We start from the raw sequence: 22,510 nt of genomic DNA, 5'->3' as shown, positions 1-22,510 counted from the left end.
CCTTCAGCTCAGATCATGATCCCAGGGTCTTGGGATCGAGTTCCGCATCCAGCTCCCTGCTCAGTGGAGAGCCTGCTTCTCTCTCTCTCTCTCTCTCTCTCTCTCTCTCCCCCTCTGCCGCTCCCCCTGCTGGTGTGCTCTCTCTCTGTCAAATAAATAAATAAAATCTTAAAAAAAAAAGAAAATTAATTTCTTTATTCTAAATTAACATAAATGTTGAAGCCACCCAGCGTGTAGTATCCTGTTAGAGCAATCTGAGCTAATACAAGGGCAATGAAGTACAGAGACGTTACCTAAACTTCCTCCAAGTCACACAGCTGGGAAGGAACAGAGGCGAGATCTGACTTGGGGCAGAGTCCTTGCTTTTAACCACTGTCCTCTCTGCCTTTCACTACCGCTTCTGTAGAAAAGTGCGTGTGTGTGCGTGTGTGTCTGTGTGTGGAGGGGCGGAATCTCCGTGCGGATAGAGAGAAATTGGGCTGCCCCCTTCTTCCCAGAAGACAGGCTGATTTCTGTGGTTCCCGTGCACCAGCGTGCTTCCTGTGAAGAGCAGAGGCTTTTAAGCCTAGCAATTGTTTTGCTGAGGCAGCATGGCTACGTTCCAACCTCTTCCATACCCTTCCGTCCGACGTGGGGCGCGGGAGGGGGGGGTTCGGGGGGGGAGAGGAACGGCTCTTGCCACTTGCGTAGAATCGTAGAATCGAGAATCAAGGGATGGTGGGAGGCAGGTGGAGAGAGCGGGCTCTGGCATGTTCGGGTCACGTGCCGGGGGGAGTGGGAAAGAGGCAGCCCTGACTGGCCCTGGCCTCCCTGGGTGTGGGAGCCAAGGGAGCGGGGCAGGGGCACGGCCCAGGGATGGACGTGGTCCTCGGCCGTGGCAGAGCCCCGTATGGTGGCAGGCGGGAGCCACGCTCACCGCCAACACAGCAGAGAGCACAGACCGGTGGGGTCCCTGCCTTGCGCACCTGAAATGAACACAGCGTGTGCGTCAGCTCTACTTTAATCAAAAGCGGAGGGGGGTCCACGAGGCTAAGACCTGGTAGAGAGTCTCGGAGCCCCCCTAGCATGCGTAGCTATGGTGTGCAGAAGAGCTTTTGTTCTTTCCCGGGGTCGATGAATTAATAATCGGGCGAGGGTGGGCGGAGGCAGAAAAAAATCAAATCAAATTGGTTGGTCTTTTTTTTTTTTTTTTTTTTAAGATTTTATTTATTTGACAGAGAGAGAGAGAACAGAGGCCGGGGGAGTGGGAGAAGGAGAAGCAGGCTTCCTACTGAGCAGGGAGCCCGATGCAGGGCTCGATCCCAGGACCCTGGGATCATGACCTTAGCCAAAGGCAGACGCCTAATGACTAAGCCACCCAGGCGCCCCTCAAATTGGTTTTCTTTCGGAGACCGTGGATACCTTCCCAGTCGTTGTTTTTGATTTCCAGCTCTTTTCCCTTAAAACACGTTTTGAGGGATAATTTTTTTTTTTTGTGGTTGTTTGTTTGTCCCTTTGCCTTGAAGTTTCTGAAATATTCCACGGCGCCGTCCTTGCCAATTCTGCAGAGTGTTGCTGTTGCTCGGAGCCTGTTCGCAGCCAAGTGGGAGAGTTTCTCCACAAACTGCCGTTTCAGGGAAAACACAGAAAATAAAATGCAACCAAGCACATTACACAGAGGAGGGAGTCCTAAGTTCCCTGACTGGGATGCGGCCGGCCTTGTCCGGCCCTGCCTCCTTGACCTGGGCTTTCTCGGCGCTGGTCGCACATAGGAGTCCGCATGTTGAGGCCTCCCCGGTCTTCTCTCCGCGGTTGAAGAAGGCTCGTCAGGGCTGGGAAAATGTCCTGGCTCCCCAAGCGTTTTCTGGACCCTCTTTCACCCTGCTCCCACCTGTCCTCAGGTAAGAAAGCCCTGGTTCAACGAATTCTTTTACTAGGAAATCATTTTTTTTTTAAGATTGTATTTATTTATTTATTTATTTGAGAGAGAGAGAGAGAGAGAGAGAGAGAGCAGGAGCAGGGGGAGGGGCAGAGGGAGAAGCAGACTCCACACTGAGAGCAAGGCCCGAGGTGGGGCTCCATCTCATGACCCTGAGATCAGGACCTGAGCCAAAATCAAAAGTGGGACGCTTCACAGACTGAGCCACCCAGGTGCCCCAGGAGGGTTTTTTTTTTAAATATTGTCGTTCCTCTCAGGTGGCTCTCATTTTCAAAGAGGGCTGATGTGTTTCCCAAGTTTGATGGGAGGATGAGTTACCTAGGGATTTTATTAAGATGTAGATCCAGATTCGGTGTGTCTGCGATGGGGCGTGGGACCGTGCATTTCTGACACCGGCCGAGAACGCTGCTGCTGGTTTGTAGACTCGGCTTTGAGGTGCCCGGTGTAGGCAAACCCTGAAGGTTGAATGGTTGTAGGGAACACTATTGGGATATGTGTTAGTCAAGGTTCTCTAGGAGAAACAAATCAATAGGAGATCTTTACATATACAGAGAGAGAAAAAGAGGGAGAAAGGTGTATGGGGAGGAGGTTTATTATAGGAATTAGTTCATGTGATTACAGAGACTAACATCACACACTCTGTCATCTGCAAGCTGGAGGCCCGGGAGAACTGACGGTGTAAGTTTCCGTCTGAAGGCCAGCAGGCTCAGGCCCAGGGAGACCTGAAGTTTCCATTTGAGTCTGAAGGCACGAAAAGACCAATGTCCTAGCTTATACAGTCAGGCAAGAGGAAAGCCTCCTTATAGGAGGGTCATCCGTATGGTTCTAGTCAGGCTTTCAACTGATTGGATGAGGCCCACCCACATGAAACAGAGCAATCTGCTTTACTCAATCTACTGATTCAAATATTAATCTCATGCAAAACACCCTCATGGACACATTCAGAATAAGGTTTGCCCAAATGTCTGGGCACTCTGTGGCCCAGTCAGGTTGACTCATAAGATGAAGCTCTATAAGATGGGAGGGTGAATCCTCCCTTGGGGGTCTTCATGGCTCCTTTGCTTATCTTCTTGGAAGTCTTCGGTCAGAAGATCCAGATGTGTCCCCTTGTTAGCTGGATGTTTGTTGCTGCACCGGATCTCCGCGCTCTCAAGGGCAACTCTCTACGTAACACCTGGGCTTGACCCATGCATTCTGGCATAGAAACAACAGATGACACTTTACATTTATGTTGAACTCTTAATACAGTTGTCCTGGATGCCTGCTCTCTGAAAGGTCCAAACTGGGGGTCAAGGAGGACCAAGGATGAGACCCCCTATAGGGGAAGGGGTTTGGGAAGGACAGGCTATGTAATTGTGGGGCCCAAAGTAAAATGAAAATGCAGGGCTCCTTGTTCAAAAATTAGGATGAAAAAAATTAGGATTTTCAAGATAGCAGGAGCAGGGCATTTAACCAAGTGTGGAGCCCTTCTGAGAGCAGGAACCTCTGGAACCATACAGGTCCTGTGTCCCTTAGGCTTGTTCTGGGTAGAGTCAGCTCAGAAGCCAGATAGGGCTAAGGGTCCTGATGGAAATTCTGGGGTATTGATTTGTGCCTCTTTTTGTTTTCCTTCCTTCTTTTCTTTTCATTTCCTCCCTCCCTCCTTCCTACTTCCTAATTTCAAAAGCCTTATCACTTTCAATGAAATAATGTGTTCATCATCCATTATACTTGTCATTCCAGATATTTATAAATTAAACCAGTTTGTGTCACTTTTATGGCACTTGTAAATCCCGTGGCAGCAGTGGCTAGAGTTAGAGTCCTGTCTACTAAGTCTGTGCCGTCTGGATGGCTGTGGGGGTGTTGTAGTCGGAAGGGGGGGCTCCTGGAAACACTCAGGCCAGGTTTTGAAGGGGTCTGCTGTGTGTCAGGATACACTGCAAAGTTCTAGAGGAGTGTACCTCCGAAGAGAACCACCCAGCAATGGCTTACCAGATCCAGAAGGCAGAGGTTTTACTCTCTCTGAACCTATTATCAGAAACTTGGAATTCATTAGTGACTTGACTAGTTGGTTAGAGAAAATCTCAGAAAGGTAAAAAAAAAAAAAAAAAAAGGCCAGTAAGATTGGACTAAATAGAATTTTTCCATTTTATTTTTATTATTTTTTTAAGATTTTTATTTATTCATTTCACAGAGATACACAGCGAGAGAGGGAACACAAGCAGGGGGAGGGGGAGAGGGAGAAGCAGGCTCCCTGCCCGACGTGGGGCTCGATCCCAGGACCCTGGGATCATGACCTGAACCAAAGACAGACACTTAACGACTGAGCCACCCAGGCACCCCTCCATTTTATTTTTTAAAAGATTTTATTTATTATTCTTCTCCCCCTCCCCCTGCTTGTGTTCCCTCTCTCCCTGTGAGTCTCTCTCTGTCAAATAAATAAGATAAAAAAAATCTTAAAAAAAAATAAAAGATTTTATTTGAGAGAGAGAATCTCAAGCCGACTCCCCGCTGAGCATAGAGCCCACCTGGAGCTTGATCCCAGGACCCTGAGATTATGACCTGAGCTGAAATCAAGCGTCGGATGCTTAACTGACTGAGCCGCCCAGGCACCCCAAACTTTTCCATTTTAGATTTTAGCCCTGACTATCTGCTAATCCCTCTAACTCCGGGGGTGGGGGGATTAATGGGCTAAAGGGGTCTTGGCAAGAGATGGACAAATTTATCAACAGTTGCTTTGGCAAACCAAATTCTCATCTCTCTCCTAGTGCATTTCAAGTAAATGAGAACAGTCAGTGATTTGTAGCAAATTTTTATTGAACACAAGCATTCAAGCTCCAGGAGAGTAAAGCACACCCTCAAGGGGCTTAAATTTAGTTGGAGAGAACACTATCCTAGTGCTACCCTCTTTACCATGAGGGAAGCCCGGCTAGACATAGGTGTTCTTATGGGCTGCCTCCCATTCTTTCCTAAAGAGGGCATCCACAACTAAATGACAAAAAAGAACATACTGAGCTCCTCGTAGCAGAGAATTCAAGAGGCTAACCTTCATTCATTCCATGAACATTGACTGAGTGCTTTCTGTGGGCCAGGCTCTGTTCCAGACACGAGGGGTACAGCAGTGACCCAAACAGACCCCAGCGGTGCCCCTAGAGAGCCCTGTTCAAATGGAAGGCCAGGTCAGGAGCAGAGGTGACACAAGGCTGCTGGGAGTAAGGACGTGGGCTCGTCTTGGTGGTGTAGCCTTACTAGGGAGGGCCACTTCTGACTAACCTTTGTATTTTGTGCGGCTTTCAGTCAACAGTGGGGAAGAAAATGTTGACTGGTGGCTGGAGTTGAGGTCATGTACCGGAAACGTGATTTCTGCCCGTTCTCTTGTCCTAAACCCTTAATTCTGCCTTCGACCACTCCATTTTCTCCCATCATGCCAACGCTATGTTTTCTTCAGATGTCAACAGTGCCCTCAGGAGATGAGATGCCAGAACACTCTGCCAGATGGCATTTGTCTGTGTTTTAATCAAAATGCCCCCTTCTCTTTGCCACAGGGTGAAGCAACCAGATACTGTGTGAAGCGAACAAGAAACAGCACAAAAACCTGCAGTAGCTTTTGTGGTCAGGAAAAGGTAGCCAAAGGCCGGATGCGCTTAATTCTGTTCACCCCCGTGGTAGCACCGGGAAGGTGGGAAGGGCTCCCATGGTCGCCCCTGAGCCGATTCTGAGAGGTGAGAGTCCTGACATGTTGATGTAGGTGGGGCTCTGGGAGTGAATGATGGGAAGAGCCCAAATGGTGGTTTCCTCTATATCCACCTCCCTTTATGGACAGGGCTAAGCCTTTCAGGGTTTTCAACCACTTAATGAAATGTCATTATTCCCTTTTTAATTTCTTTTTCTCCCTTCCTCCCTCCCTCCCTCCCTTCCTTTCAAGTAATCTCTATGCCCAACGTGGGGCTTGAATTCATGACCCTGAGATCCAGATTTGCACTCTACCAACCGAGCCAGCCAGGAGCCCCTCATTATTCCATCTTAAAGATCAGGCCACTGTGACTGAGAGTCTTTAGTTAACTTCGCTAAACCCAAGAGCTAACTTTTACGAGTGCATACCATGTGCTGTGCGTGACCTCTTTTTAACCCTCTCAACATCCTTATGGGTTAGGCCGTTATTCCTATTTTACAGAATGAGAAAGTGAGGCTTACAGAAGATTAAGTATACTGCTCAAGGCTTCAGAGCTGGAAAGTGGTGGAGCTTGGATCCAAACCAGCCGGTCTAACTCGTGAGTGCTCTTAACTGCTTTTCAGATTTCTTCAGAGCAGCAGGAACTATGCCGAAGGCTATCAGATGGCCACTCAGGATTCAGCTGAAGTTCACCTTGCAACAATGGCACCTCCTTAACAACAGGGCCAAGATGGCGGCAGCCCTGAGCAAGGCAGAGAAGAGTTCCATCTGTTCCCTTCCAGGAGAGCCTTTAGCTACCTGCCACTGACAAGGAGGCCTCAGCAGGTTCCACCCACATGTCTCCAGGGGAAGATGTTTGTTTATTTGTTTTTTATTTTTTATGAGCAGGGGGAGGGGCAGAGGGAGAAGGACAGAAGCTCAAGCAGACTCCTTGCTGAGTGTGGAGCCGGACTCAGGGTTGGATGTCACGACTCTGAGATCATGACCTAAGCTGAAATCAGGAGTGGGATGCTTAACCCACTGAGCCACCCAGGCACCCCGGGAGATGTTATTTAATAAACATTATTTAATGTTACTATATGCCAGGCACTCTTCTAAGCTCATGACTAATATTAACTCATTCATCCTCATACCTACCCTATATAGTGGGCACTATTGTCATCTCAATTATAAAGATGGGGAAACTGAGGCACAGAGGTGTGAAGTAACTTGCCCAGGTCATAGCTAGAAAATGGACTATGAGTTGAGAGTAGGCAGCCTGGCTCCAGAGGACAGCCAAATGCACTTCTGAACATACTTTGGGAAAAACCATTTATATATATATATAAATGAATACTTTAATATATATTATATATATTTATACATATATTTAAAAATATATATCTAAAATATGTATCTATAAATATATTTTATATATATATATATAACGAGAATATATGTATATATTCTTCCAATATGGTGACTTGTAACCACTGAAGAAATTGCTCTTTCTCCTGGGATGAAAGCTTCGCCAAGGAATGATTCTCCATTGAGAAGCTTGGGCAAGGTATTGGCTGTGACGAAGGTAGTTTTTTGAAAGGGTGTCTTTTGGAAAATCTCACAAACTTCACTCAGAAAGCTCCCTGCAACACCCATCATGGCACCTGGTGGACATACCACTCTTGATCTACTGCCCTAACGATTCTTCTCAAAACGGATGCCTTAGAAGCACTTCAAATCTTCAAAGCTCTTACCTCTACTTATAGCTCATCTCTCTCTCTCTCTCTATATTTTTAAAGATTTTATTTATTTATTTGACAGAGAGAGACACAGTGAGAGAGGGAACACAAGCAGGGGGAGTGGGAGAGGGAGAAGCAGGCTTCCTGCAGAGCAGGGAGCCCGATGCGGGGCTCGATCCCAGGACCCTGGGATCATGACCTGAGCTGAAGGCAGACGCTTAACGACTGAACCACCCAGGCGCCCCAGCTCCTCTATATTTATTGATTAAATATTTTTGAGTGCCCCAAATATGGCGAGTACTGTGCTAGGCACTGGGAAACAGCTGAGAACAAGACAGATGCGATTCTGGATGGAATGGAGCGCTGTGCTGGTGGCAGAGGACCAGAGGAGGTACTTAACTGGCAACAGCCCACATAATACAGGGGGGAGTGGGAGCACTGGGGATTGGGGATGTGGGTCTTTAACTTTGACTGGATACAGGAGGTTTCCAGTGGCTATCACACTGCTGCACAGTTGGAATTCAGCAAATGTCTACTGCATGAATGTACTGCCTGCAAAACTGGGTTCTGAAGAACGGGCAGGAGTTAGTTAAGTGAGGGGAAAGTAGAGGGGCGGGGCGGGGGCGGGGTGGTATTCTGGGCAAAAAGGGAAGAGCCCAAAGGTGAGGGAGCAAAAATGAGATTTTCTGCTTGGAAGGATGATTCCGCAGAGGGGAGAACAGATTTCAGGAGGGCTTGGGGGTAGAGAGACACAGGAGGCCTTTGATGTGGTCGGGGCGAGAGAAATCCGGAGGAGGGCATGGATTTGGGAAGCAGGCGAGAACAGAGGGGAGAAGGAGGAGGGAGAAGTCAAGGATGATTTTTAGTTTTCCCGTTCAGGTTTACCCTCTAGGACACAGGCAAAGCCTTTTGCGGTTCCTTTAGTTTTCAACCAGATCACCCCGCGAGCCCAGGCCTTCCCACCCCTCAGGTTGTTAAGGGATATTCACCCCAGCCTTTGTTCTTAATGGTGAAGTCCAAGGCTCTTCAAGTGCGGAGGGAGCACCGGCCCAGGGTGGGGAAAGCTTCGTTAGTCCCTACCGTCCACGTCCCGGCTTCGATGTCCCTCACAAGCTCGCGAAAGGTAAAGGGCAAGAAGCATCGGATTTTACAGACGGGACCGGGAGGTCCATGTGAACCTTGCCCAAGTCCGTACTCTGCCCGGTAGGTGAATGTAAGGCCCAAGCCCCACGCTGTGATTTTAAGCGCACTCGCTGGGCAAGGTGAGTCACCTCGGGGAGTCCACGACTCCCCAGGATTCGGTTAAGGCCACCGTGCCCCACCTGGAGCCCGGTTGGCGCTAACATCCCCCGGCATCCACAGGGAGGGATTACGTTAGGGTTTTCCTGCCTCTCGTAAAAAAGTTCCTGTCTCCCTCTAGAGCCAGGCACACGCCTCCCGAGCCAGACCACGTGTCGCAGGTACGTTTTTTTTTTTTTTTTTTTGGTTCTTCCCCTCCCCCGTTCCGTTCCCCTTTCCTCTCGGCCTTAGGTGGCAGGAAAATCCTTTACCTCCGACCAATCCCACTGATGCCGAGCCGCGCGCGCGCGCCAACTCGAGCTCCTTCTCTGTACGTCATTGGCCACCTCCACCTATGCAGAGTGACAGGCAGCTTCGCCGACCTATAGACGGAGGAGGCGGGGGCCGCTCGGCCCTCCCAAAGCTGCTTTGTTAGGGGCTCCCTCGCCGTTCCCCAGCCCGCCGCGCCTCCGCTGCCTTTCCCTGCTCTCCCCAGGCTGCGCCGCCAGCGCCTTGCGGGGTGGCAGCTCCGGAGCGCGCGGCACCCGCATCCTTCCAGCCGGGCGCCACCGGCGGGGGATGCAGCGCGGGTACCCAGCGTGCTCCTGTTGTCACTCTCCAGCCCAACTCTGAACGCCCCGCTCCTGTATCCGCCGCCTCTGATTGGCCGCCTGGAGGCGGAGCGATTGTCAGGCGGCCCAATCGGAGCTCGGTTTCCCACGGGCTCCCGTGGCCCCGCCCCCGAGGCCGCTGGCAGAGGCGCCCTGACAGCTCTCATTGGCAGACGGCGAGCGGGCCGGAGCGCGGCCGGGCCGAGCAGCGCCGCCGCCGTCGGGCGCGCAGCTCTGCAGCGCCGCGAACGCCTCGGCGCCCGCAGCCCCAGGAGCCCGGCGTCTCCGCATTGTCCCCGGCCCCGTCGCGGAGATCCGGGACGAGCGTCGCGGGTGAGTACCGCGGGCCTGGAGGGCGCGGGCCGGCTGTCCGAAGCCGCCCCGAGGGACCGTGGTGAGGATGTCCTGAGCCGCTCTGCCAGTGGCGGGCACGTCCTGACCCCGGTCTCCCGCACACTGGGGCTCCCGGCGGGTCCTAGCTCCCCCCGATTGGGCTTTACTCGTATTGTTTTCGTGTTCACACACTTGGAAGGTGAGGAGCTAGCGAGGGGAGGCTAGAGGAGACATCCCTCGCGCGAGGGAGCTGTCGGGAGGGAGACGAGCCAGCGGCGCCCAGGTGCCGGGTGCCGAATGAAAGTGACAGTGTACAGGCGTTGGCATTCGGTCTTCTCGGCAGCAGGAGGTCGGCGCTGACCTGCGGCGGCGGCCGCACTTTGTATTTATCGGCTGATTTTTATCAACTTCGGGGAGGGCGTGCGTGTGCGTGCGCGTGTGTGTCTGTGTGTGTGTCTCCGTCCCTGACTTGGGCACCTCCAGGCCTGGGTTTTCGGCGACGTTGCCAGCGCTCACCTTGGCGATCCGCGGCGCGCCCGGGGCCGGACACAACGGGGCGGAGAGCCTGGGGGCCGGCACACAGGGCCGGGGACCCGCGGCTGACCTGGGAGGAGGCATTTAAAGCGGCATTCTGCGCGCGCGCAGACAATGACTGGTCCGGGTGCGGGGTCCCAGGGGCTGTGCGTGGAGTCCCGGAGCCAGATCCCGACCCCGCCTCGCCCTCTCGCGGGCTCTGCCGCTCGGATGCTGCTGCGCCGCGCGGCTCACCGCCCGGTGGGGGACCCGCGTGGGGCCCGCTTTTGTTTACAGACCTCGCCATTGGGCGAGAGCCTCGCGCTGCGCTCCCCCGGCCGAGGCTGCTGCCGCGCGCCCCCTCCGAGCTGGGAGAAGTTGGTGCGTGCTGTCAGGTGACGCCCCCTCCCCCGGCCTCCTGGAGAGATGCTGCAGGGAAAAGACTAGACGGCGCCTTCGCGCCCAGTCCCCGCCGCGCACGGCGCCCCCCTAGGCCCCGTGCACCCAGAGGCGCCTTGTCCCGGCCAGGGGCTCTCTCTCAGATTGACGGCCGTCGGGGCGCTGACCGAGCCAAGCTCACCTCCCTCCCAGTAGCATCCTCTGTCCTTGCCTCCGGATCAGCCCGGGTTGATTCCAAGCCTGCCTTTTCCTGCGTGCTGGCAAGTCTTGAAGGACGCGCGCGAGCCCTTGGGGACGCTGGCCAATCCATGCCCGCTTTTCTGGTACCCACGCGGCCCCGCGGAGCAGCTGTGGGGCATCCTTGAGTCCGGGCGGTAGCGATCGGCTTACCCGTGCGTGCTGACTTGGTGCACTTTGAGCTGGAGAAGAGGTTGAGAGCCTGGGCGCTGAGGTCAGACACACTCGGGTTCCAGGATCTGCTCAGTATCACTCACAAACCGAGGGATCTAGGCCGAGCTACTTCGTCTCCCTGCGTCTCAGTTTCCGAGTCTGTAAAGTGGGGATAATGTGTATTACCATTTGTTGGAGGCTGGGGGTGGTGGGGGTTTGAACGACAATAAAAATCATCAGTTTAGCACACTGCCACAAATGAAACACTGGACTGTTGTTTCCCAGTTAGTTAATCTATTCTAGAGGATAGACCGCTGTCTTTCCCCTTTCTGCTGTTCTTCCCTGGCTTCTGTTTTATTTTAGAAAGCTTGAAGGACTGTTTTCAGCCTCAAACAGGGCTTGTTTTACTTGGCCTTAGGTTTAATTATAGTTATCTAATCGCTTTCAGGTCCTTTTTATGTGTTTGAATTTCCATTAGGTTTCGGTTGTTTCTGCTTTCCTCCTTCTTCCTGAGGGCAATGCTGAGGCCCAGGCCTGGGCTTGGAGGAAGAACACTTGTCCAGGTGGGGCCCGGTTGCCCGTGAACCAAGTGAACCAATGGCCTCCGAGCAAAGTGATTAGCGTCGGAATGGAGGGAGGTTTGAACAAAGAGATACCTGGAGGCAGGGAGGGAACACTTCCTGGTAGAAGTGAAATTTGAGCCGGGTCTTGTGGCAGAAGTTTAGTAAATCTTTGGTTTCTAGAATATGCTCTTTTGTATCCTGTCGGAAAGCGCCCCGCCAAGGAGGTTGTCTTTGCGTTTGGTAAACACAAAAGTTGCTAAGTAATTATCTTTGAATAGAGGAGAAATAAACCCAAGGTGGAGGCTGTGGACTTAACCAGGGAAGGTAGAGGGGAGAATTGATTTCAACGAGTATCTTCAAAATGCCATCAATGTGTTTTGACTTGTTTTTTCTCTGCCCCACCAGCCCCGCACTGCGAATGTTTTTTAAGGCAAAGAGAGAAGGCAGTTTCATACAGGAGAAACAAAAGCAAGAAAAACTCCTCTACAACCCCAAATGAGAGAGTTGAAAAGAGACAATCTCAGGCTTGGCTACAAACTAAGATAGTATTGGAAAAAATGTTTCCAGTTTCAACACCCTTTGCTGCTGGGGGCAAATTACTGAGTTAGGTCCAGGAACCCGTCCTTTGAACGTGGACTTCCAGGGTCTTAACCGGCCTAGGAGAGCATACAGACAGACAGAAACCAGGTGAGGGACTTGCAGCTGTCCAGTGGGCGCAGGAACCCCCAGGGAATGCTCCCGATGCCATTCTGCTCCCCGGGCCTGCCTCAGTTCACCCCAAGGAGGTGACTCCTGCAAACAGAAAGAGCCAGTAGTCTTATTGCTAGATATCAATTAACATACGAGATAACCTATTTAATGTTCGCCTAGTGATGATTCTGAGCCTTCTTGCACTTGTTCTGGGAATTCTCTGGCCCCCGAGGGATGCTGTCCCCTGCTGCCGTCGGGGATCAAATCAGTTGGGGGCCTAGACTTAAAAGGGAGCACGTGGTTTGGAAATCTCATTAGCTGACAATTTAACTCCTCTCTAATGCTCATCTGAAGAGCTGGGACAAAGACTTCCTCTCCTTTCCCTCTGCAAGTTCTCCCTCCCAGCTTCCCTCTCCTCTCTGCCCCCCCCCAACATGAAAGGAAAGGCACCCCCGGCCCCCCCCCCCCCCCCCCCCCCCACCCCCCCCACCTCCCGCCTTTTTTGCCCCCCCCCCCCCCCCCCCCCCCCGCAGGCTTTCCGCAGTGCCTGGCCAGAAATCCCTTCCCCAGAGCTTTGCTGTGGGCCCACTGGGCATGCTGGTTAACAGTTGGTTCTTTCCTCTCCACACGGAGCTTGCGGTCTGCAGGAGAAACATTTTGTGAGACTGGGCTTTTGGGAAACATGAGGAAGGCAGGTGAGAATATAGGGATTGCATTGAAACCTCAACTAGAAGTCAGGGATGTCAGGGTGTTCTGCTGCCTGAGCGTGCAGGAGGGGTGAAGGTGGGAAGGCAGAAAGAGAATTTGGTTCCTATGGGCAATGTCCAGATTCCTGAACACCGCAGGTAGAGAAAGATCCTTATTTTCACTGTCTCCAGCCATTGGACTCTTGTATCGAAAACACCGTTCCACGGGGGCCGTGTTGTGTGCATGTTTGTGTCTACCTGACATGCGCGCCTAGATACGTACACACTTTCCTTTCTAAATTAAGCAGATGGGTAGAGTGTATGTTTCTGAGTGTGTCTGTTTTTTTGTTTGTATTTTTCTCAGTATAGGAACAGAAAGAACAGGCCCCAGCAAAATTTTTCAGTTTTTTTACAATCCCAAACTTAATCACTCTTGTGTTTCAGAAGAAAAGTTCTCATCATGGTAGGCCAAATCACTTATTGAAAAAAAAAATTTTTTTTTAAAAGATTAAATAAAGGAGGCACTGAAAGATAAAGCAGTACTCAGCCAGGAACAGAGTGTTTTGAAAATAAAACAATGCTCCAGTGTAAAAGTTATGGGATATTAATAGGTGGGTTTTCTCCTTCCAGCCCCTTTCCCACCTCCTGTCCCTTCCTTCCCACCCCCTCCGGCATAAGACTTTCACTGTTCCTGGGATCTCCAGGGACCTCGTTAAGAAATTCATAAAGGTCTAGACTGTGGTTACGGAAAGATTCCTCCTGTGCTTGTGTGAGAGTCTTCTAGAAGACCTTGGAGCTCTTTTGCTCGGTGAAGAGGTGCTTCCCTAGTGGGCTGAGGCTGAGCTCAGAGGCTCGCATTCCCCTGCAGGTGGGGTCTCAGTTCATTGAAATGGTAGCAGAAATGGGGGGGGGAGTGCAGCATACTGCCGTGATACAGGAGTCGGACGTGGAACAGAGTGATGGCGCGGGGAGGAAGGTTCTTTCAGCTGAGGGCATCGTCAGTTACAGAATGGGCCAAGGCCCTCTGAGTTTTGGTGCTGTCACAAAGTTTCTTTCCCTAAAGGGAGACTTGGGTGCAGTTGGGGAGATGGGGGTCCTCGAATCTTGCAGCCCTCTAGCAAAACCACAGTATGATATGAAAGGCATTGCACGTTTTTCTGCCCAGAGCCACTTTGAATTTACAAAGGAGGAGGATTTTAACAAAAAAGCCACCTAGTATTATTTAACCTCAGTATTTGCCCTCTCAGAACATGATTTTATTAAAGACCAACAGAACCCCCCTCCCCCCACCCTCCCTCCCTCCTCCTTGGCCGGGAGCTGCTAACCTTGTAAACAGAGATCAATTCTGGTTCCTGTTCCTGGATTCCTCTGTCCTCTGCAGAGGTGATAATGGCCCTGGAAGGCCACCAGGTCAGCCCTCGGGGAGGGGGAGGTTAGGGCCCCGAGAATGGGTCTGGGAATTTGCCCTGTGGAATTGTTGGGACCGTGGATGTGGAGTCCATGGCATTGTCTACCTTTTGCTCTTCAGAAAGGGGGTGGTGGTGCGCCTGATGTCTGCAGGTTGAGTCTGAGGGGCCTGGGGCGGGGGGCCTGTCTTGCCTCCCCTTTCCCCCAGCCATATTGGAGGCCTCCCGTGTCTTTAGGATTCCAGGTCAAAGCCTGACCATCTCAAGGCGTCTTCAGATCCTGGGGCTAAGATCTCTTTTGACCCCACCTTGTCACCTGGGCTGGGTGGGGAGCACTGGCTGAATTGTGGGCAAGTGAGGATTTCCAGCAGGAAGGTCTGGGAGCCTCTGGAACTCATCAGCCAGTTTGGGGCAGTGTTTTAGAGACTCTGAACTGTGGGTTTATTCTTGCCGTGAACTTCTTAGGTGGATTTTGGGGTTTTTGGACTTAAAAGGAGCCTGACCCAACTGAGGTAATGTGTTAGTTTTTACCTTTTTTTTTTTTTTTTTCAAAATGTGCATCTCCATCTCCTCCCATGACACAAGGATGTCCTTGGAAAGTGAACACACTTAGCAGGCTGTAGGCCACCTGGGTTCTGATACCTGCGGGGCGTGGGGGCCCCTTTCCATGCCGGCGAGGCCCTGAGCTCCCTGGGTACCGAGGATGCTCCGTCATGCCTCTTACCTGGTGTCATGATCAGATTTATCATCTGACACCCTCAGAAGCGCCCTACTTTAGCTGTCCAGAATCAAGTCCCAGGTGTCCAAGTTGTTACTCTGATGATGTTTGAAATAACCATGGGTAGTACTTTCCCGGTGGCAAATTCTGCTGCATTCTGGAGGTGAGCAGTGTGTTGACCTTCACCCTTTCGTGTTTAATGTGTGTTTAAACAGAGGTCCATTGTGCGTGTGTGGGGGGAGAATGCCATATTGCTCTTTCTTTCATCTGAAATGTCCTTTAGATCCCACCGTTGTTAGGTCTTTTTGAATATTCTTGCCGTGGTGAGACTCTGACCGTAGGATGATTCTTACCCTCTGCCGTTCAGAGGGCTGGGGCTTTGTACGTGTTTCTTGTTCTCTTAAGGATCTAACATACATTTCCACATTTGCCTTAATCGGGATGCAATCTCTGGCTATAAAACTCGAGTCAGTTTTGCCGAAATATACTTAAACCACAATTTTTACTCAGCAGTGATGATCCAGTTCTACTATTTTCCCCTGCCATCAAGTATATTCTTCTTTCATCCATATTCTTAAACTCCAGGAATGCCAAGTTTGATTTCTTTCTAAAAACAATGTGTAAATAATTCCGGATAACATTAACAAACTCCTGGAACAGGCAAGCTAACATGAAAAAGCGTTTTGTTCCCATCCCTTTCTGCTCCCGCCCACTCCTGTACTCTCCAGAAATGATCACTTTTGTTCCTTTTTGTTTTTTTTGTTCTTCTCGTGGTTGTCTTTGTATCTCTAAATAATGTACTTAACCATTTTTATTTATCCACTTCCTGCTAGGATGCAGGACCATTTAGTTGATTTATTGCTTCTTACCTCCTTCCTTCTTTCTCCAGATTTTTGATGGTTTTATTTATAGTTCTTATATTGATTATTCTTCAAGGCTTTGTTACTTATATAGATCTCTAATTTAGCTTCGTCAACCAAAGACTGACTTTTAACCTCCCCTAAAGTGAGAATATTGGTGCTCTGATCTGTCCTTTATCTCAACTCACCCCCCCACACCCCCAGCTTCCGTCACCACCAGGATCATAAGATTGTGTTCTGTAAGCATGTCTATAGCTTGCTATTTTTTTTTTTTAAGTTTCATTTTTAATCTCTATACCTGATGTGGGGCTTGAATTTATAACGCTCAGATCAAGAGTCACATGCTCTACCAACTGAGCCAGCCAGGAGCCCCTAGGTTGCTTTTGTTTTTATAACAGCTTTATTCATACAGAATTTACATACCATACAATTTAGCTCCTTAAAGTGTGCAATTCGGTGGATTTAGGTATACTTACAGAGTTGTGCAACCCTCACCATAATAAGTTCTAGAACATTTTCATCATCCCCAAAAGAAACCCTGTACCCATTTTTATTCACTTCCCTTCCCCATGCTTCCCCCTCGCCTCTAGTAACCACGAATTTATCTGTCTCTATAGATTTGCCTGTTCTGGATATTACATGTAAATGGAATTACATAATATGTGGCCTTTTGTGTTCTTTCGCTTAGCGTCATGTTTTCAAGGGTCATTGTGTCGTGGCGTGTGTCTGAATTCCTTTTTACTGCTCAGTAGTATTTCACTGTATGGATACATCACATTTTATTTATTCATTCATCAATCGATGGACTTTTGGATTGGTTCCACCTTTTGGCTCTTGTGAATAGTCACTGCTGTGAATATCAGTGTACAAATATTTGTTTGAATACTTAAAATGTTTTTCTGGTAAGCACCTAGGAGTGGAATTACTGGGTCGTATGGTCATTCCATGTTTAGTTTTCTGAGGCATTGCCGCATTGTTTTCACAGTGGCTGCACCAGTTCACCTTTCCACCAGTAATGTGTGAAGATTCCAGTGTCCCCACATCCTGCCCAGCATTTGTTCTCTCTTGTCTTTTCGATGATGGCTGTTGTTGAGGTGACATCTCACTGCGGTTTTGATTTACATTTCCCTGATGATGACTGATGCTGAGCATCTTTCCATGTGCCTGTTGGCCATTCGTGTATTTTCTTTGGAGAAATGTCTATTCAGATCTTTTGCCCATTTTTTAATTGGGTTATTTGGTGTTTTGCTGTTGAGTTGTAGGAGTTCTTTTTTTTTTTTAGACATTTATTTATTTGAGAGAGATAGAGCACAGAGGGAGAGTGAGAGGGAGAGGCAGATTCCCCACTGAGCGGAGAGCCCGACACGGGGCTGTCTATCCCAGGACCCTGAGAGCATGACCTGAGCCGAAGGCAGATGCTTAACGATTGAGCCACCCAGGCGCCTTAAGTTGTAGGAGTTCTTTATATGTTTTGGATATTCACCCCTTATTGGATAGATGGTTTGCAGATACTTTTTCCTGTTTTGTAGGTTGCCTTTTCACTTTGTTGTTGGTTTCTTTTGCTATGCAGAAGCTTTTAAGTTTGATACGGAGATCCACTTTATTTTTGATTTTGTTGCTTGTGCTTTTAGACCTGATTTCCAGAAAATCATTACCAAGACCCATGTCAAGGAGCTTTCTTCCTATGTTTTCTTCTAGGAGTGTCATGGTTTCGGTCTTACATTTAAGTCCTTAATGCATTTCAAGTTAATTTTTGAGAGTGGTATGAGAGAGGGGTCAAGTTTCATTCTTTAACATGTGAATATCCAATTTCCCCAGCACCATTTATTGAAGAGACTGTCTTTTCTTTCTTGAATATTCTTGGCTCCTGTTGATTTCACATTTAAAAAAAGAGCAATAGTCAGTTTACTTCAAAAACAAAGTGTGTATGGTTCAGTTATTTATTTACCAAAGCTACATGAAGGAAATATTTGCAAAGTGATTTGAAAGTGAGCTGTCTTTGGGTATCAGCTTTTGGGCATTAAATTTCTGCTGGGTGATATTTCTTATTGTGTTATGTTAGGACAGAGGTTCTTAACTGAGGGCAGTTTTGCTCGCCAGGGGACCTTTGGCAATGTCTGGAGATATTTTTGGTTGTCACATTGGGGAGGTTACACTGGTATCTATCTAGATATAAGGAGATAGCCGGCATCTGGACACCAGGGATGTTGCTGACACCCTTTGATGCCTAGGACAGTCCCCCAGAAGAAAGAATTATCTGGTCCATAGTCAGTAGTGCTGAGGTTGAAAAACCCTGCATTCAAAAGACACAAATATTATTAGCACATATTTAAATTTCTTCACTTGGGAAAGGAGCTTATGTTTCCTAGATATTTGGAAACGAGCTGTCAGATTAATAATGAATAATCTGAGGCATCAGGTTATTTTGGTTATTATTTTAGCTGGAATAAATTAATAAGGTAGCCTTTTTAGGATAGAAAGGTTTTTCTTCTTGTTGTTGTTGTTTTGTTTTGTTTTAGAGAGTGGGGAGGCAAGGGGCAGTGGGAGAGGGAGCAAGAATCTTCAGCAGGCTCCACGTCCAGCACTCAGTCTCACAACCCTGAGATCATGACCAGGGCGGAAATCAGGAGTTGGATGCTTAGCCGACTGAGCCACCCAGGCGCTCCTAGGATAGAAGGTTTTAAAAATTGGATAATAAACAGATTAAGACTGCAACCCAAGAAAAAAAATTGGATAATAATTTCAGGGGTTTTGGGCTTCTCAGTGCTTGAGCAAGTTCACCCACTTAATGACTTCAGAATAGTGCTAATAACAGCGTTATGAACGGCGCATCCTTAGCCCTTAACTCTGCTGTGGTTAATGTTATGGGAGGAAAAGTATTTGCAGTCTGATCATTACAATGTTACTCCTCTTAAGCAGTTCATGGAGCATTAAAAACATTTTCGGAAGAAAAGTCTGGGGCAAGATCCACTGTGACATTTTAGAAAAATTTTTTGAATGTTAGAATAATTATCTCATCTTGAAATCTCTGATTAGGAATTATCATTTCAATCTATAAATATCAATTGAACTTTAACATTGCATTGTAATTATAAAATTAAAACCTCATAGCTGATTTTCATTTAGCTAATAATTTAGCGATCTATTTTTTTTTTAAAGATTTTATTTATTTATGTGAGAGAGACAGAGGGAGTGCATGAGTGGGGGTGGGGAGGGCCAGGTAGGGGCAGAGGGAGAGAGACAAGCAGACTCCTCGCTGAGCAGGCAGCTGGATGCTGGGCTCGATCCCAGGACCTGAGATCACGACCCAAGTCGAAGGCAGATGACTGAGCCACCCAGACACCCCAACAATCTAGTGTTTTCGAGTAGATTTAAAAAATTCATCCTGTGGGTTTTGTTTTTTTTCTCTCCCCCCCCCCCCCCCCCCCGACAGTTAATGCTTAATGTGGGGATTGAATCTGCCTGCAGCCTTGGTCCTGGGCATCCCACCCATAGTAGCAAACCATTCAAACTGCCTTAAAGAGAAAGATTTGTGGGAGCCTGTCGTTGCGGGGTTTCAGCTTGCTTTGAGTAAGAACACCCAAATGTCCTTCTCTCTCTTCGAGGAAATGGGGTTAAAACCAAATGGATGGATTTATAAGTATTGCTAGTTAGCATTAGGAACTTGGAGTCTTCATGCCAAAGGCATTAGAGATCTAAGTTAACGGCCCATTCTTTACAGCAGGACTAGTTAACAGCTTATTAGAGTGAGAAGGGCTGAAATTATCCCTCACTGACGACCTCTGAATTTTAACTGTGGTAATCCATGTCTTCTCAACCTGTGATGCAGCAGTTCTGAGTCCCATCCAAGTCAGGAAAAGTGAATTTACGGGCCTCCTAAGCAACGAGCATCTAGCAATGTAGAGTGCCTGGACTTTATTAGGGACGCATGGAGCCAGCTCCCCCACCCCAACATTTGGGGGCTCAGCCCACAGCCACGACAGCTAAGAGTCCCGGGGCTCGGGGAGCCTGGTTCCAGGAGCACAAGATATGGTCTTGGTTCCTATGTTAGGGTTGCTAGCAAACCATGCGTGATTCGAGGGAACATGGAAATCTCTGAAGGAAATATTAAGGTGCAGTTTTTCCTTTTGGGGAAGTTACTTTCTGGAATTCAGGAATGGCGAGCTTAATTAGGACATGCGTCAGGTTGGATAGTTTGATACCCTGAGGATTGCAACAGCCTCTGTGAGTCAGATCTTTGAACTTCCTCCTTTAATTTGAATAAAATTTCTGACATCTAGCAGTGTTGAAATGGTTAATGGCTTTTGATTACCTGGGTTCATCCTTTTTCATTTTTCCCAGTCTGTGAGTCCCCCCCCTTTTTTGGTCTGTCACAGTGGTTCTTCCCAAATATCTCCTCATCGGTGCTTTTTTCCCCCTTTAATTACAAAGTATTTCTCTTAATTATATCAGGTACCAATAGTGAAAACCGTATAGCCAAAATACGAACAATAAATATCTTTCAGTACTGAGATTAAGGGGGATTCTTACTTTCTTATGAAAGCTTTTGCAGTGAGTAGGGGTTCCTTTGATAATCAGTAAAATTGCACTAATTAAATCCACATTCAGCTTTGGGTTGGTGGTGGCCAGTGGGAACTTAATCTCCCAAATCATATTGTCTTGTTCCGTAATCCACTTACACATGGGGATTAATAGCTAAATGCTCCTCTCAACAATGAGGACAATGGGAAGAATAAAGAATTTGTGGATTCTGGCCGGAATGAGCAAAGATGAGAAAGCCTGTAGGGCTTCCAAGAAGCCCAGTGATTAAATATCAATGGAAGGATTAGCCCCATTGTTGATGGATCCTTTCAGGCTAGGATTGAACCCAGACCCTCAGTTATTAGAAAGTTGTTGACTTTCTAGTGTTGCCTGCATCCCTTTCTTTAGAATCCTTCCCCAGAGTGGGCTTACATGCACAGTTCCAAACATGGTTGTGCCTCTTGACCTCGGTTTTTTCCCTAGGATTGCCTCCTTGTTCATGAACTGTCCCATCTTCTCTGAAGGGTCCTAAAGCATGGATGATTTTGAGGTCAAGTTTAATTCGGGCTGCTGCAAAAAGTCCTTCAAACTGGGTATCTTAAGATAATAGAAATGTATTCTCTCATAGTCTGGTTGCTAGAAGTCCAAAATCCAGGTGTTGGCAGGGCCACGCTCCGTCCAAAGGCTGTTAGGGAAGGGTCTTTTCTTCTTCCAGCCTCTACTGGCCGCAGGTCTTCCTAGGCTTGTGACAGTATGACTCCCAATCTCAGCCTGCTCCTTCACACAGCGGTCGTTTCTTGTGGCTGTGTGTCTGTGTCTAGATCTCCTTCTGTCTCCTAGAAAGACACCAGCTCTTGGGTGTAGGGCCCATCCTAAACCCATATGACCTCATCCTTACTTGATTTTATCTGCAAAGACCCAGTTTCCAAATAGGGTCCTATTCATAGGTGCTAGCGGTTAGGACTTAAACACGTCTCTTTTTTGGGGGGGGGGCACAGTTTAACCCACAAGAGTGTCCAAGCAGTACTCCATTAGACTGTTTAAAGCAGTGAAGGACATGCAATATGGATGTGTACCTACTGCTAAGACATTAAATTTTCCGAAAGCTGATGTGTCACTGTGAGCCTATTACTATTTATTTATTTATTTATTTACTTACTTACTTATTTATTTCATTACTTACTTACCCACCCACCTACCTACCTACCAGCCAACCAACCAACCACCCACCCAACCACCCAACCAAAGTAGGCTCCACCTACCTACCAATCAACCAACCAACCACCCAACCAAAGTAGGCTCTACCTACCTACCTACCTACCTACCACCCAACTAACCACCCAACCAAAGTAGGCTCTACCTACCTACCTACCAACCAACCAACCAACCAACCAAAGTAGGCTCTACCTACCTACCTACCTACCTACCAACCAACCAACCACCCAACCAAAGTAGGCTCTACCTACCTACCTACCAACCAACCAACCAACCAACCAAAGTAGGCTCTACCTACCTGCCTACCAACCAACCAACCAACCAACCAACCAACCAAAGTAGGCTCTACCTACCTACCTACCAACCAACCAACCAACCAACCAAAGTAGGCTCTACCTACCTACCTACCTACCTACCAACCAACCAACCACCCAACCAAAGTAGGCTCTACCTACCTACCTACCTACCTACCACCCAACTAACCACCCAACCAAAGTAGGCTCTACCTACCTACCTACCAACCAACCAACCAACCAACCAAAGTAGGCTCTACCTACCTACCTACCTACCTACCAACCAACCAACCACCCAACCAAAGTAGGCTCTACCTACCTACCTACCAACCAACCAACCACCCAACCAAAGTAGGCTCTATGCCCAATGTGGGGCAGAGTCAGCCAGGTACCCTTATGTCAACATGAGTTCAAACTTTTTTTTTATTTTTAAAGATTTTATTTATTTATTTGTCAGAGAGAGCGAGAGAGCGAGCACAAGCAGGGGGAGCAGCAAGCAGAGGGAGAAGCAGGCTTCTTGGAGCCACCCAGGTGTCCCGAGTTCAAACTTTCAAAGGCCCTTAGGTCCCAGCCCTGCTTTTTCCATTTCATCTCTCAGGACTCTTTTCTCAAATGGTTTGAGCCAATGAAACAGAAGTCCCTTTTGCTCTGGGTTATATCCTATCCTATCCTATCCTTTTTCCTTCCTTCCTTCCTTCCTTCCTTCCTTCCTTCCTTCCTTCCTTCCTTCCTTCCTTCCTTCCTTC

The 22,510-nt window shown here is 48.6% G+C and overlaps 2 protein-coding genes across 8 annotated transcripts in view; one reads left to right on the top strand and one right to left on the bottom strand.

Annotated features, from left to right (window-relative positions):
• Positions 1–8,834: 8,834 nt before the first annotated feature.
• LOC116625029 lies at positions 8,835–9,181 on the bottom strand. The gene is given in 2 exon segments (XM_032393319.1): positions 8,835–8,972; positions 8,974–9,181. Coding segments are annotated over 2 exon segments (282 nt in total). The 5' UTR covers positions 9,118–9,181.
• A 192-nt stretch (positions 9,182–9,373) lies between these two features.
• The window catches only part of TIAM1 (TIAM Rac1 associated GEF 1), a 372,168-nt gene continuing 359,031 nt past the window's right edge, over positions 9,374–22,510 (top strand). For all 7 annotated transcript variants that reach the window (XM_032393263.1, XM_032393261.1, XM_032393257.1 and 4 more), the window contains exon 1: positions 9,374–9,510. The gene's annotated coding sequence lies outside the window, so the exon portion shown is untranslated. The remainder of the gene's footprint in view (positions 9,511–22,510) is intronic.

The sequence above is a fragment of the Phoca vitulina genome, unplaced genomic scaffold, assembly GCF_004348235.1.
Source record: "Phoca vitulina isolate PV1807 unplaced genomic scaffold, GSC_HSeal_1.0 scaffold72, whole genome shotgun sequence".
Lineage (NCBI taxonomy): Eukaryota > Metazoa > Chordata > Mammalia > Carnivora > Phocidae > Phoca > Phoca vitulina.
The sequence above is the reverse complement of the archived record's forward strand: the minus strand, read 5'-3'. Positions and strand labels throughout refer to the sequence as shown.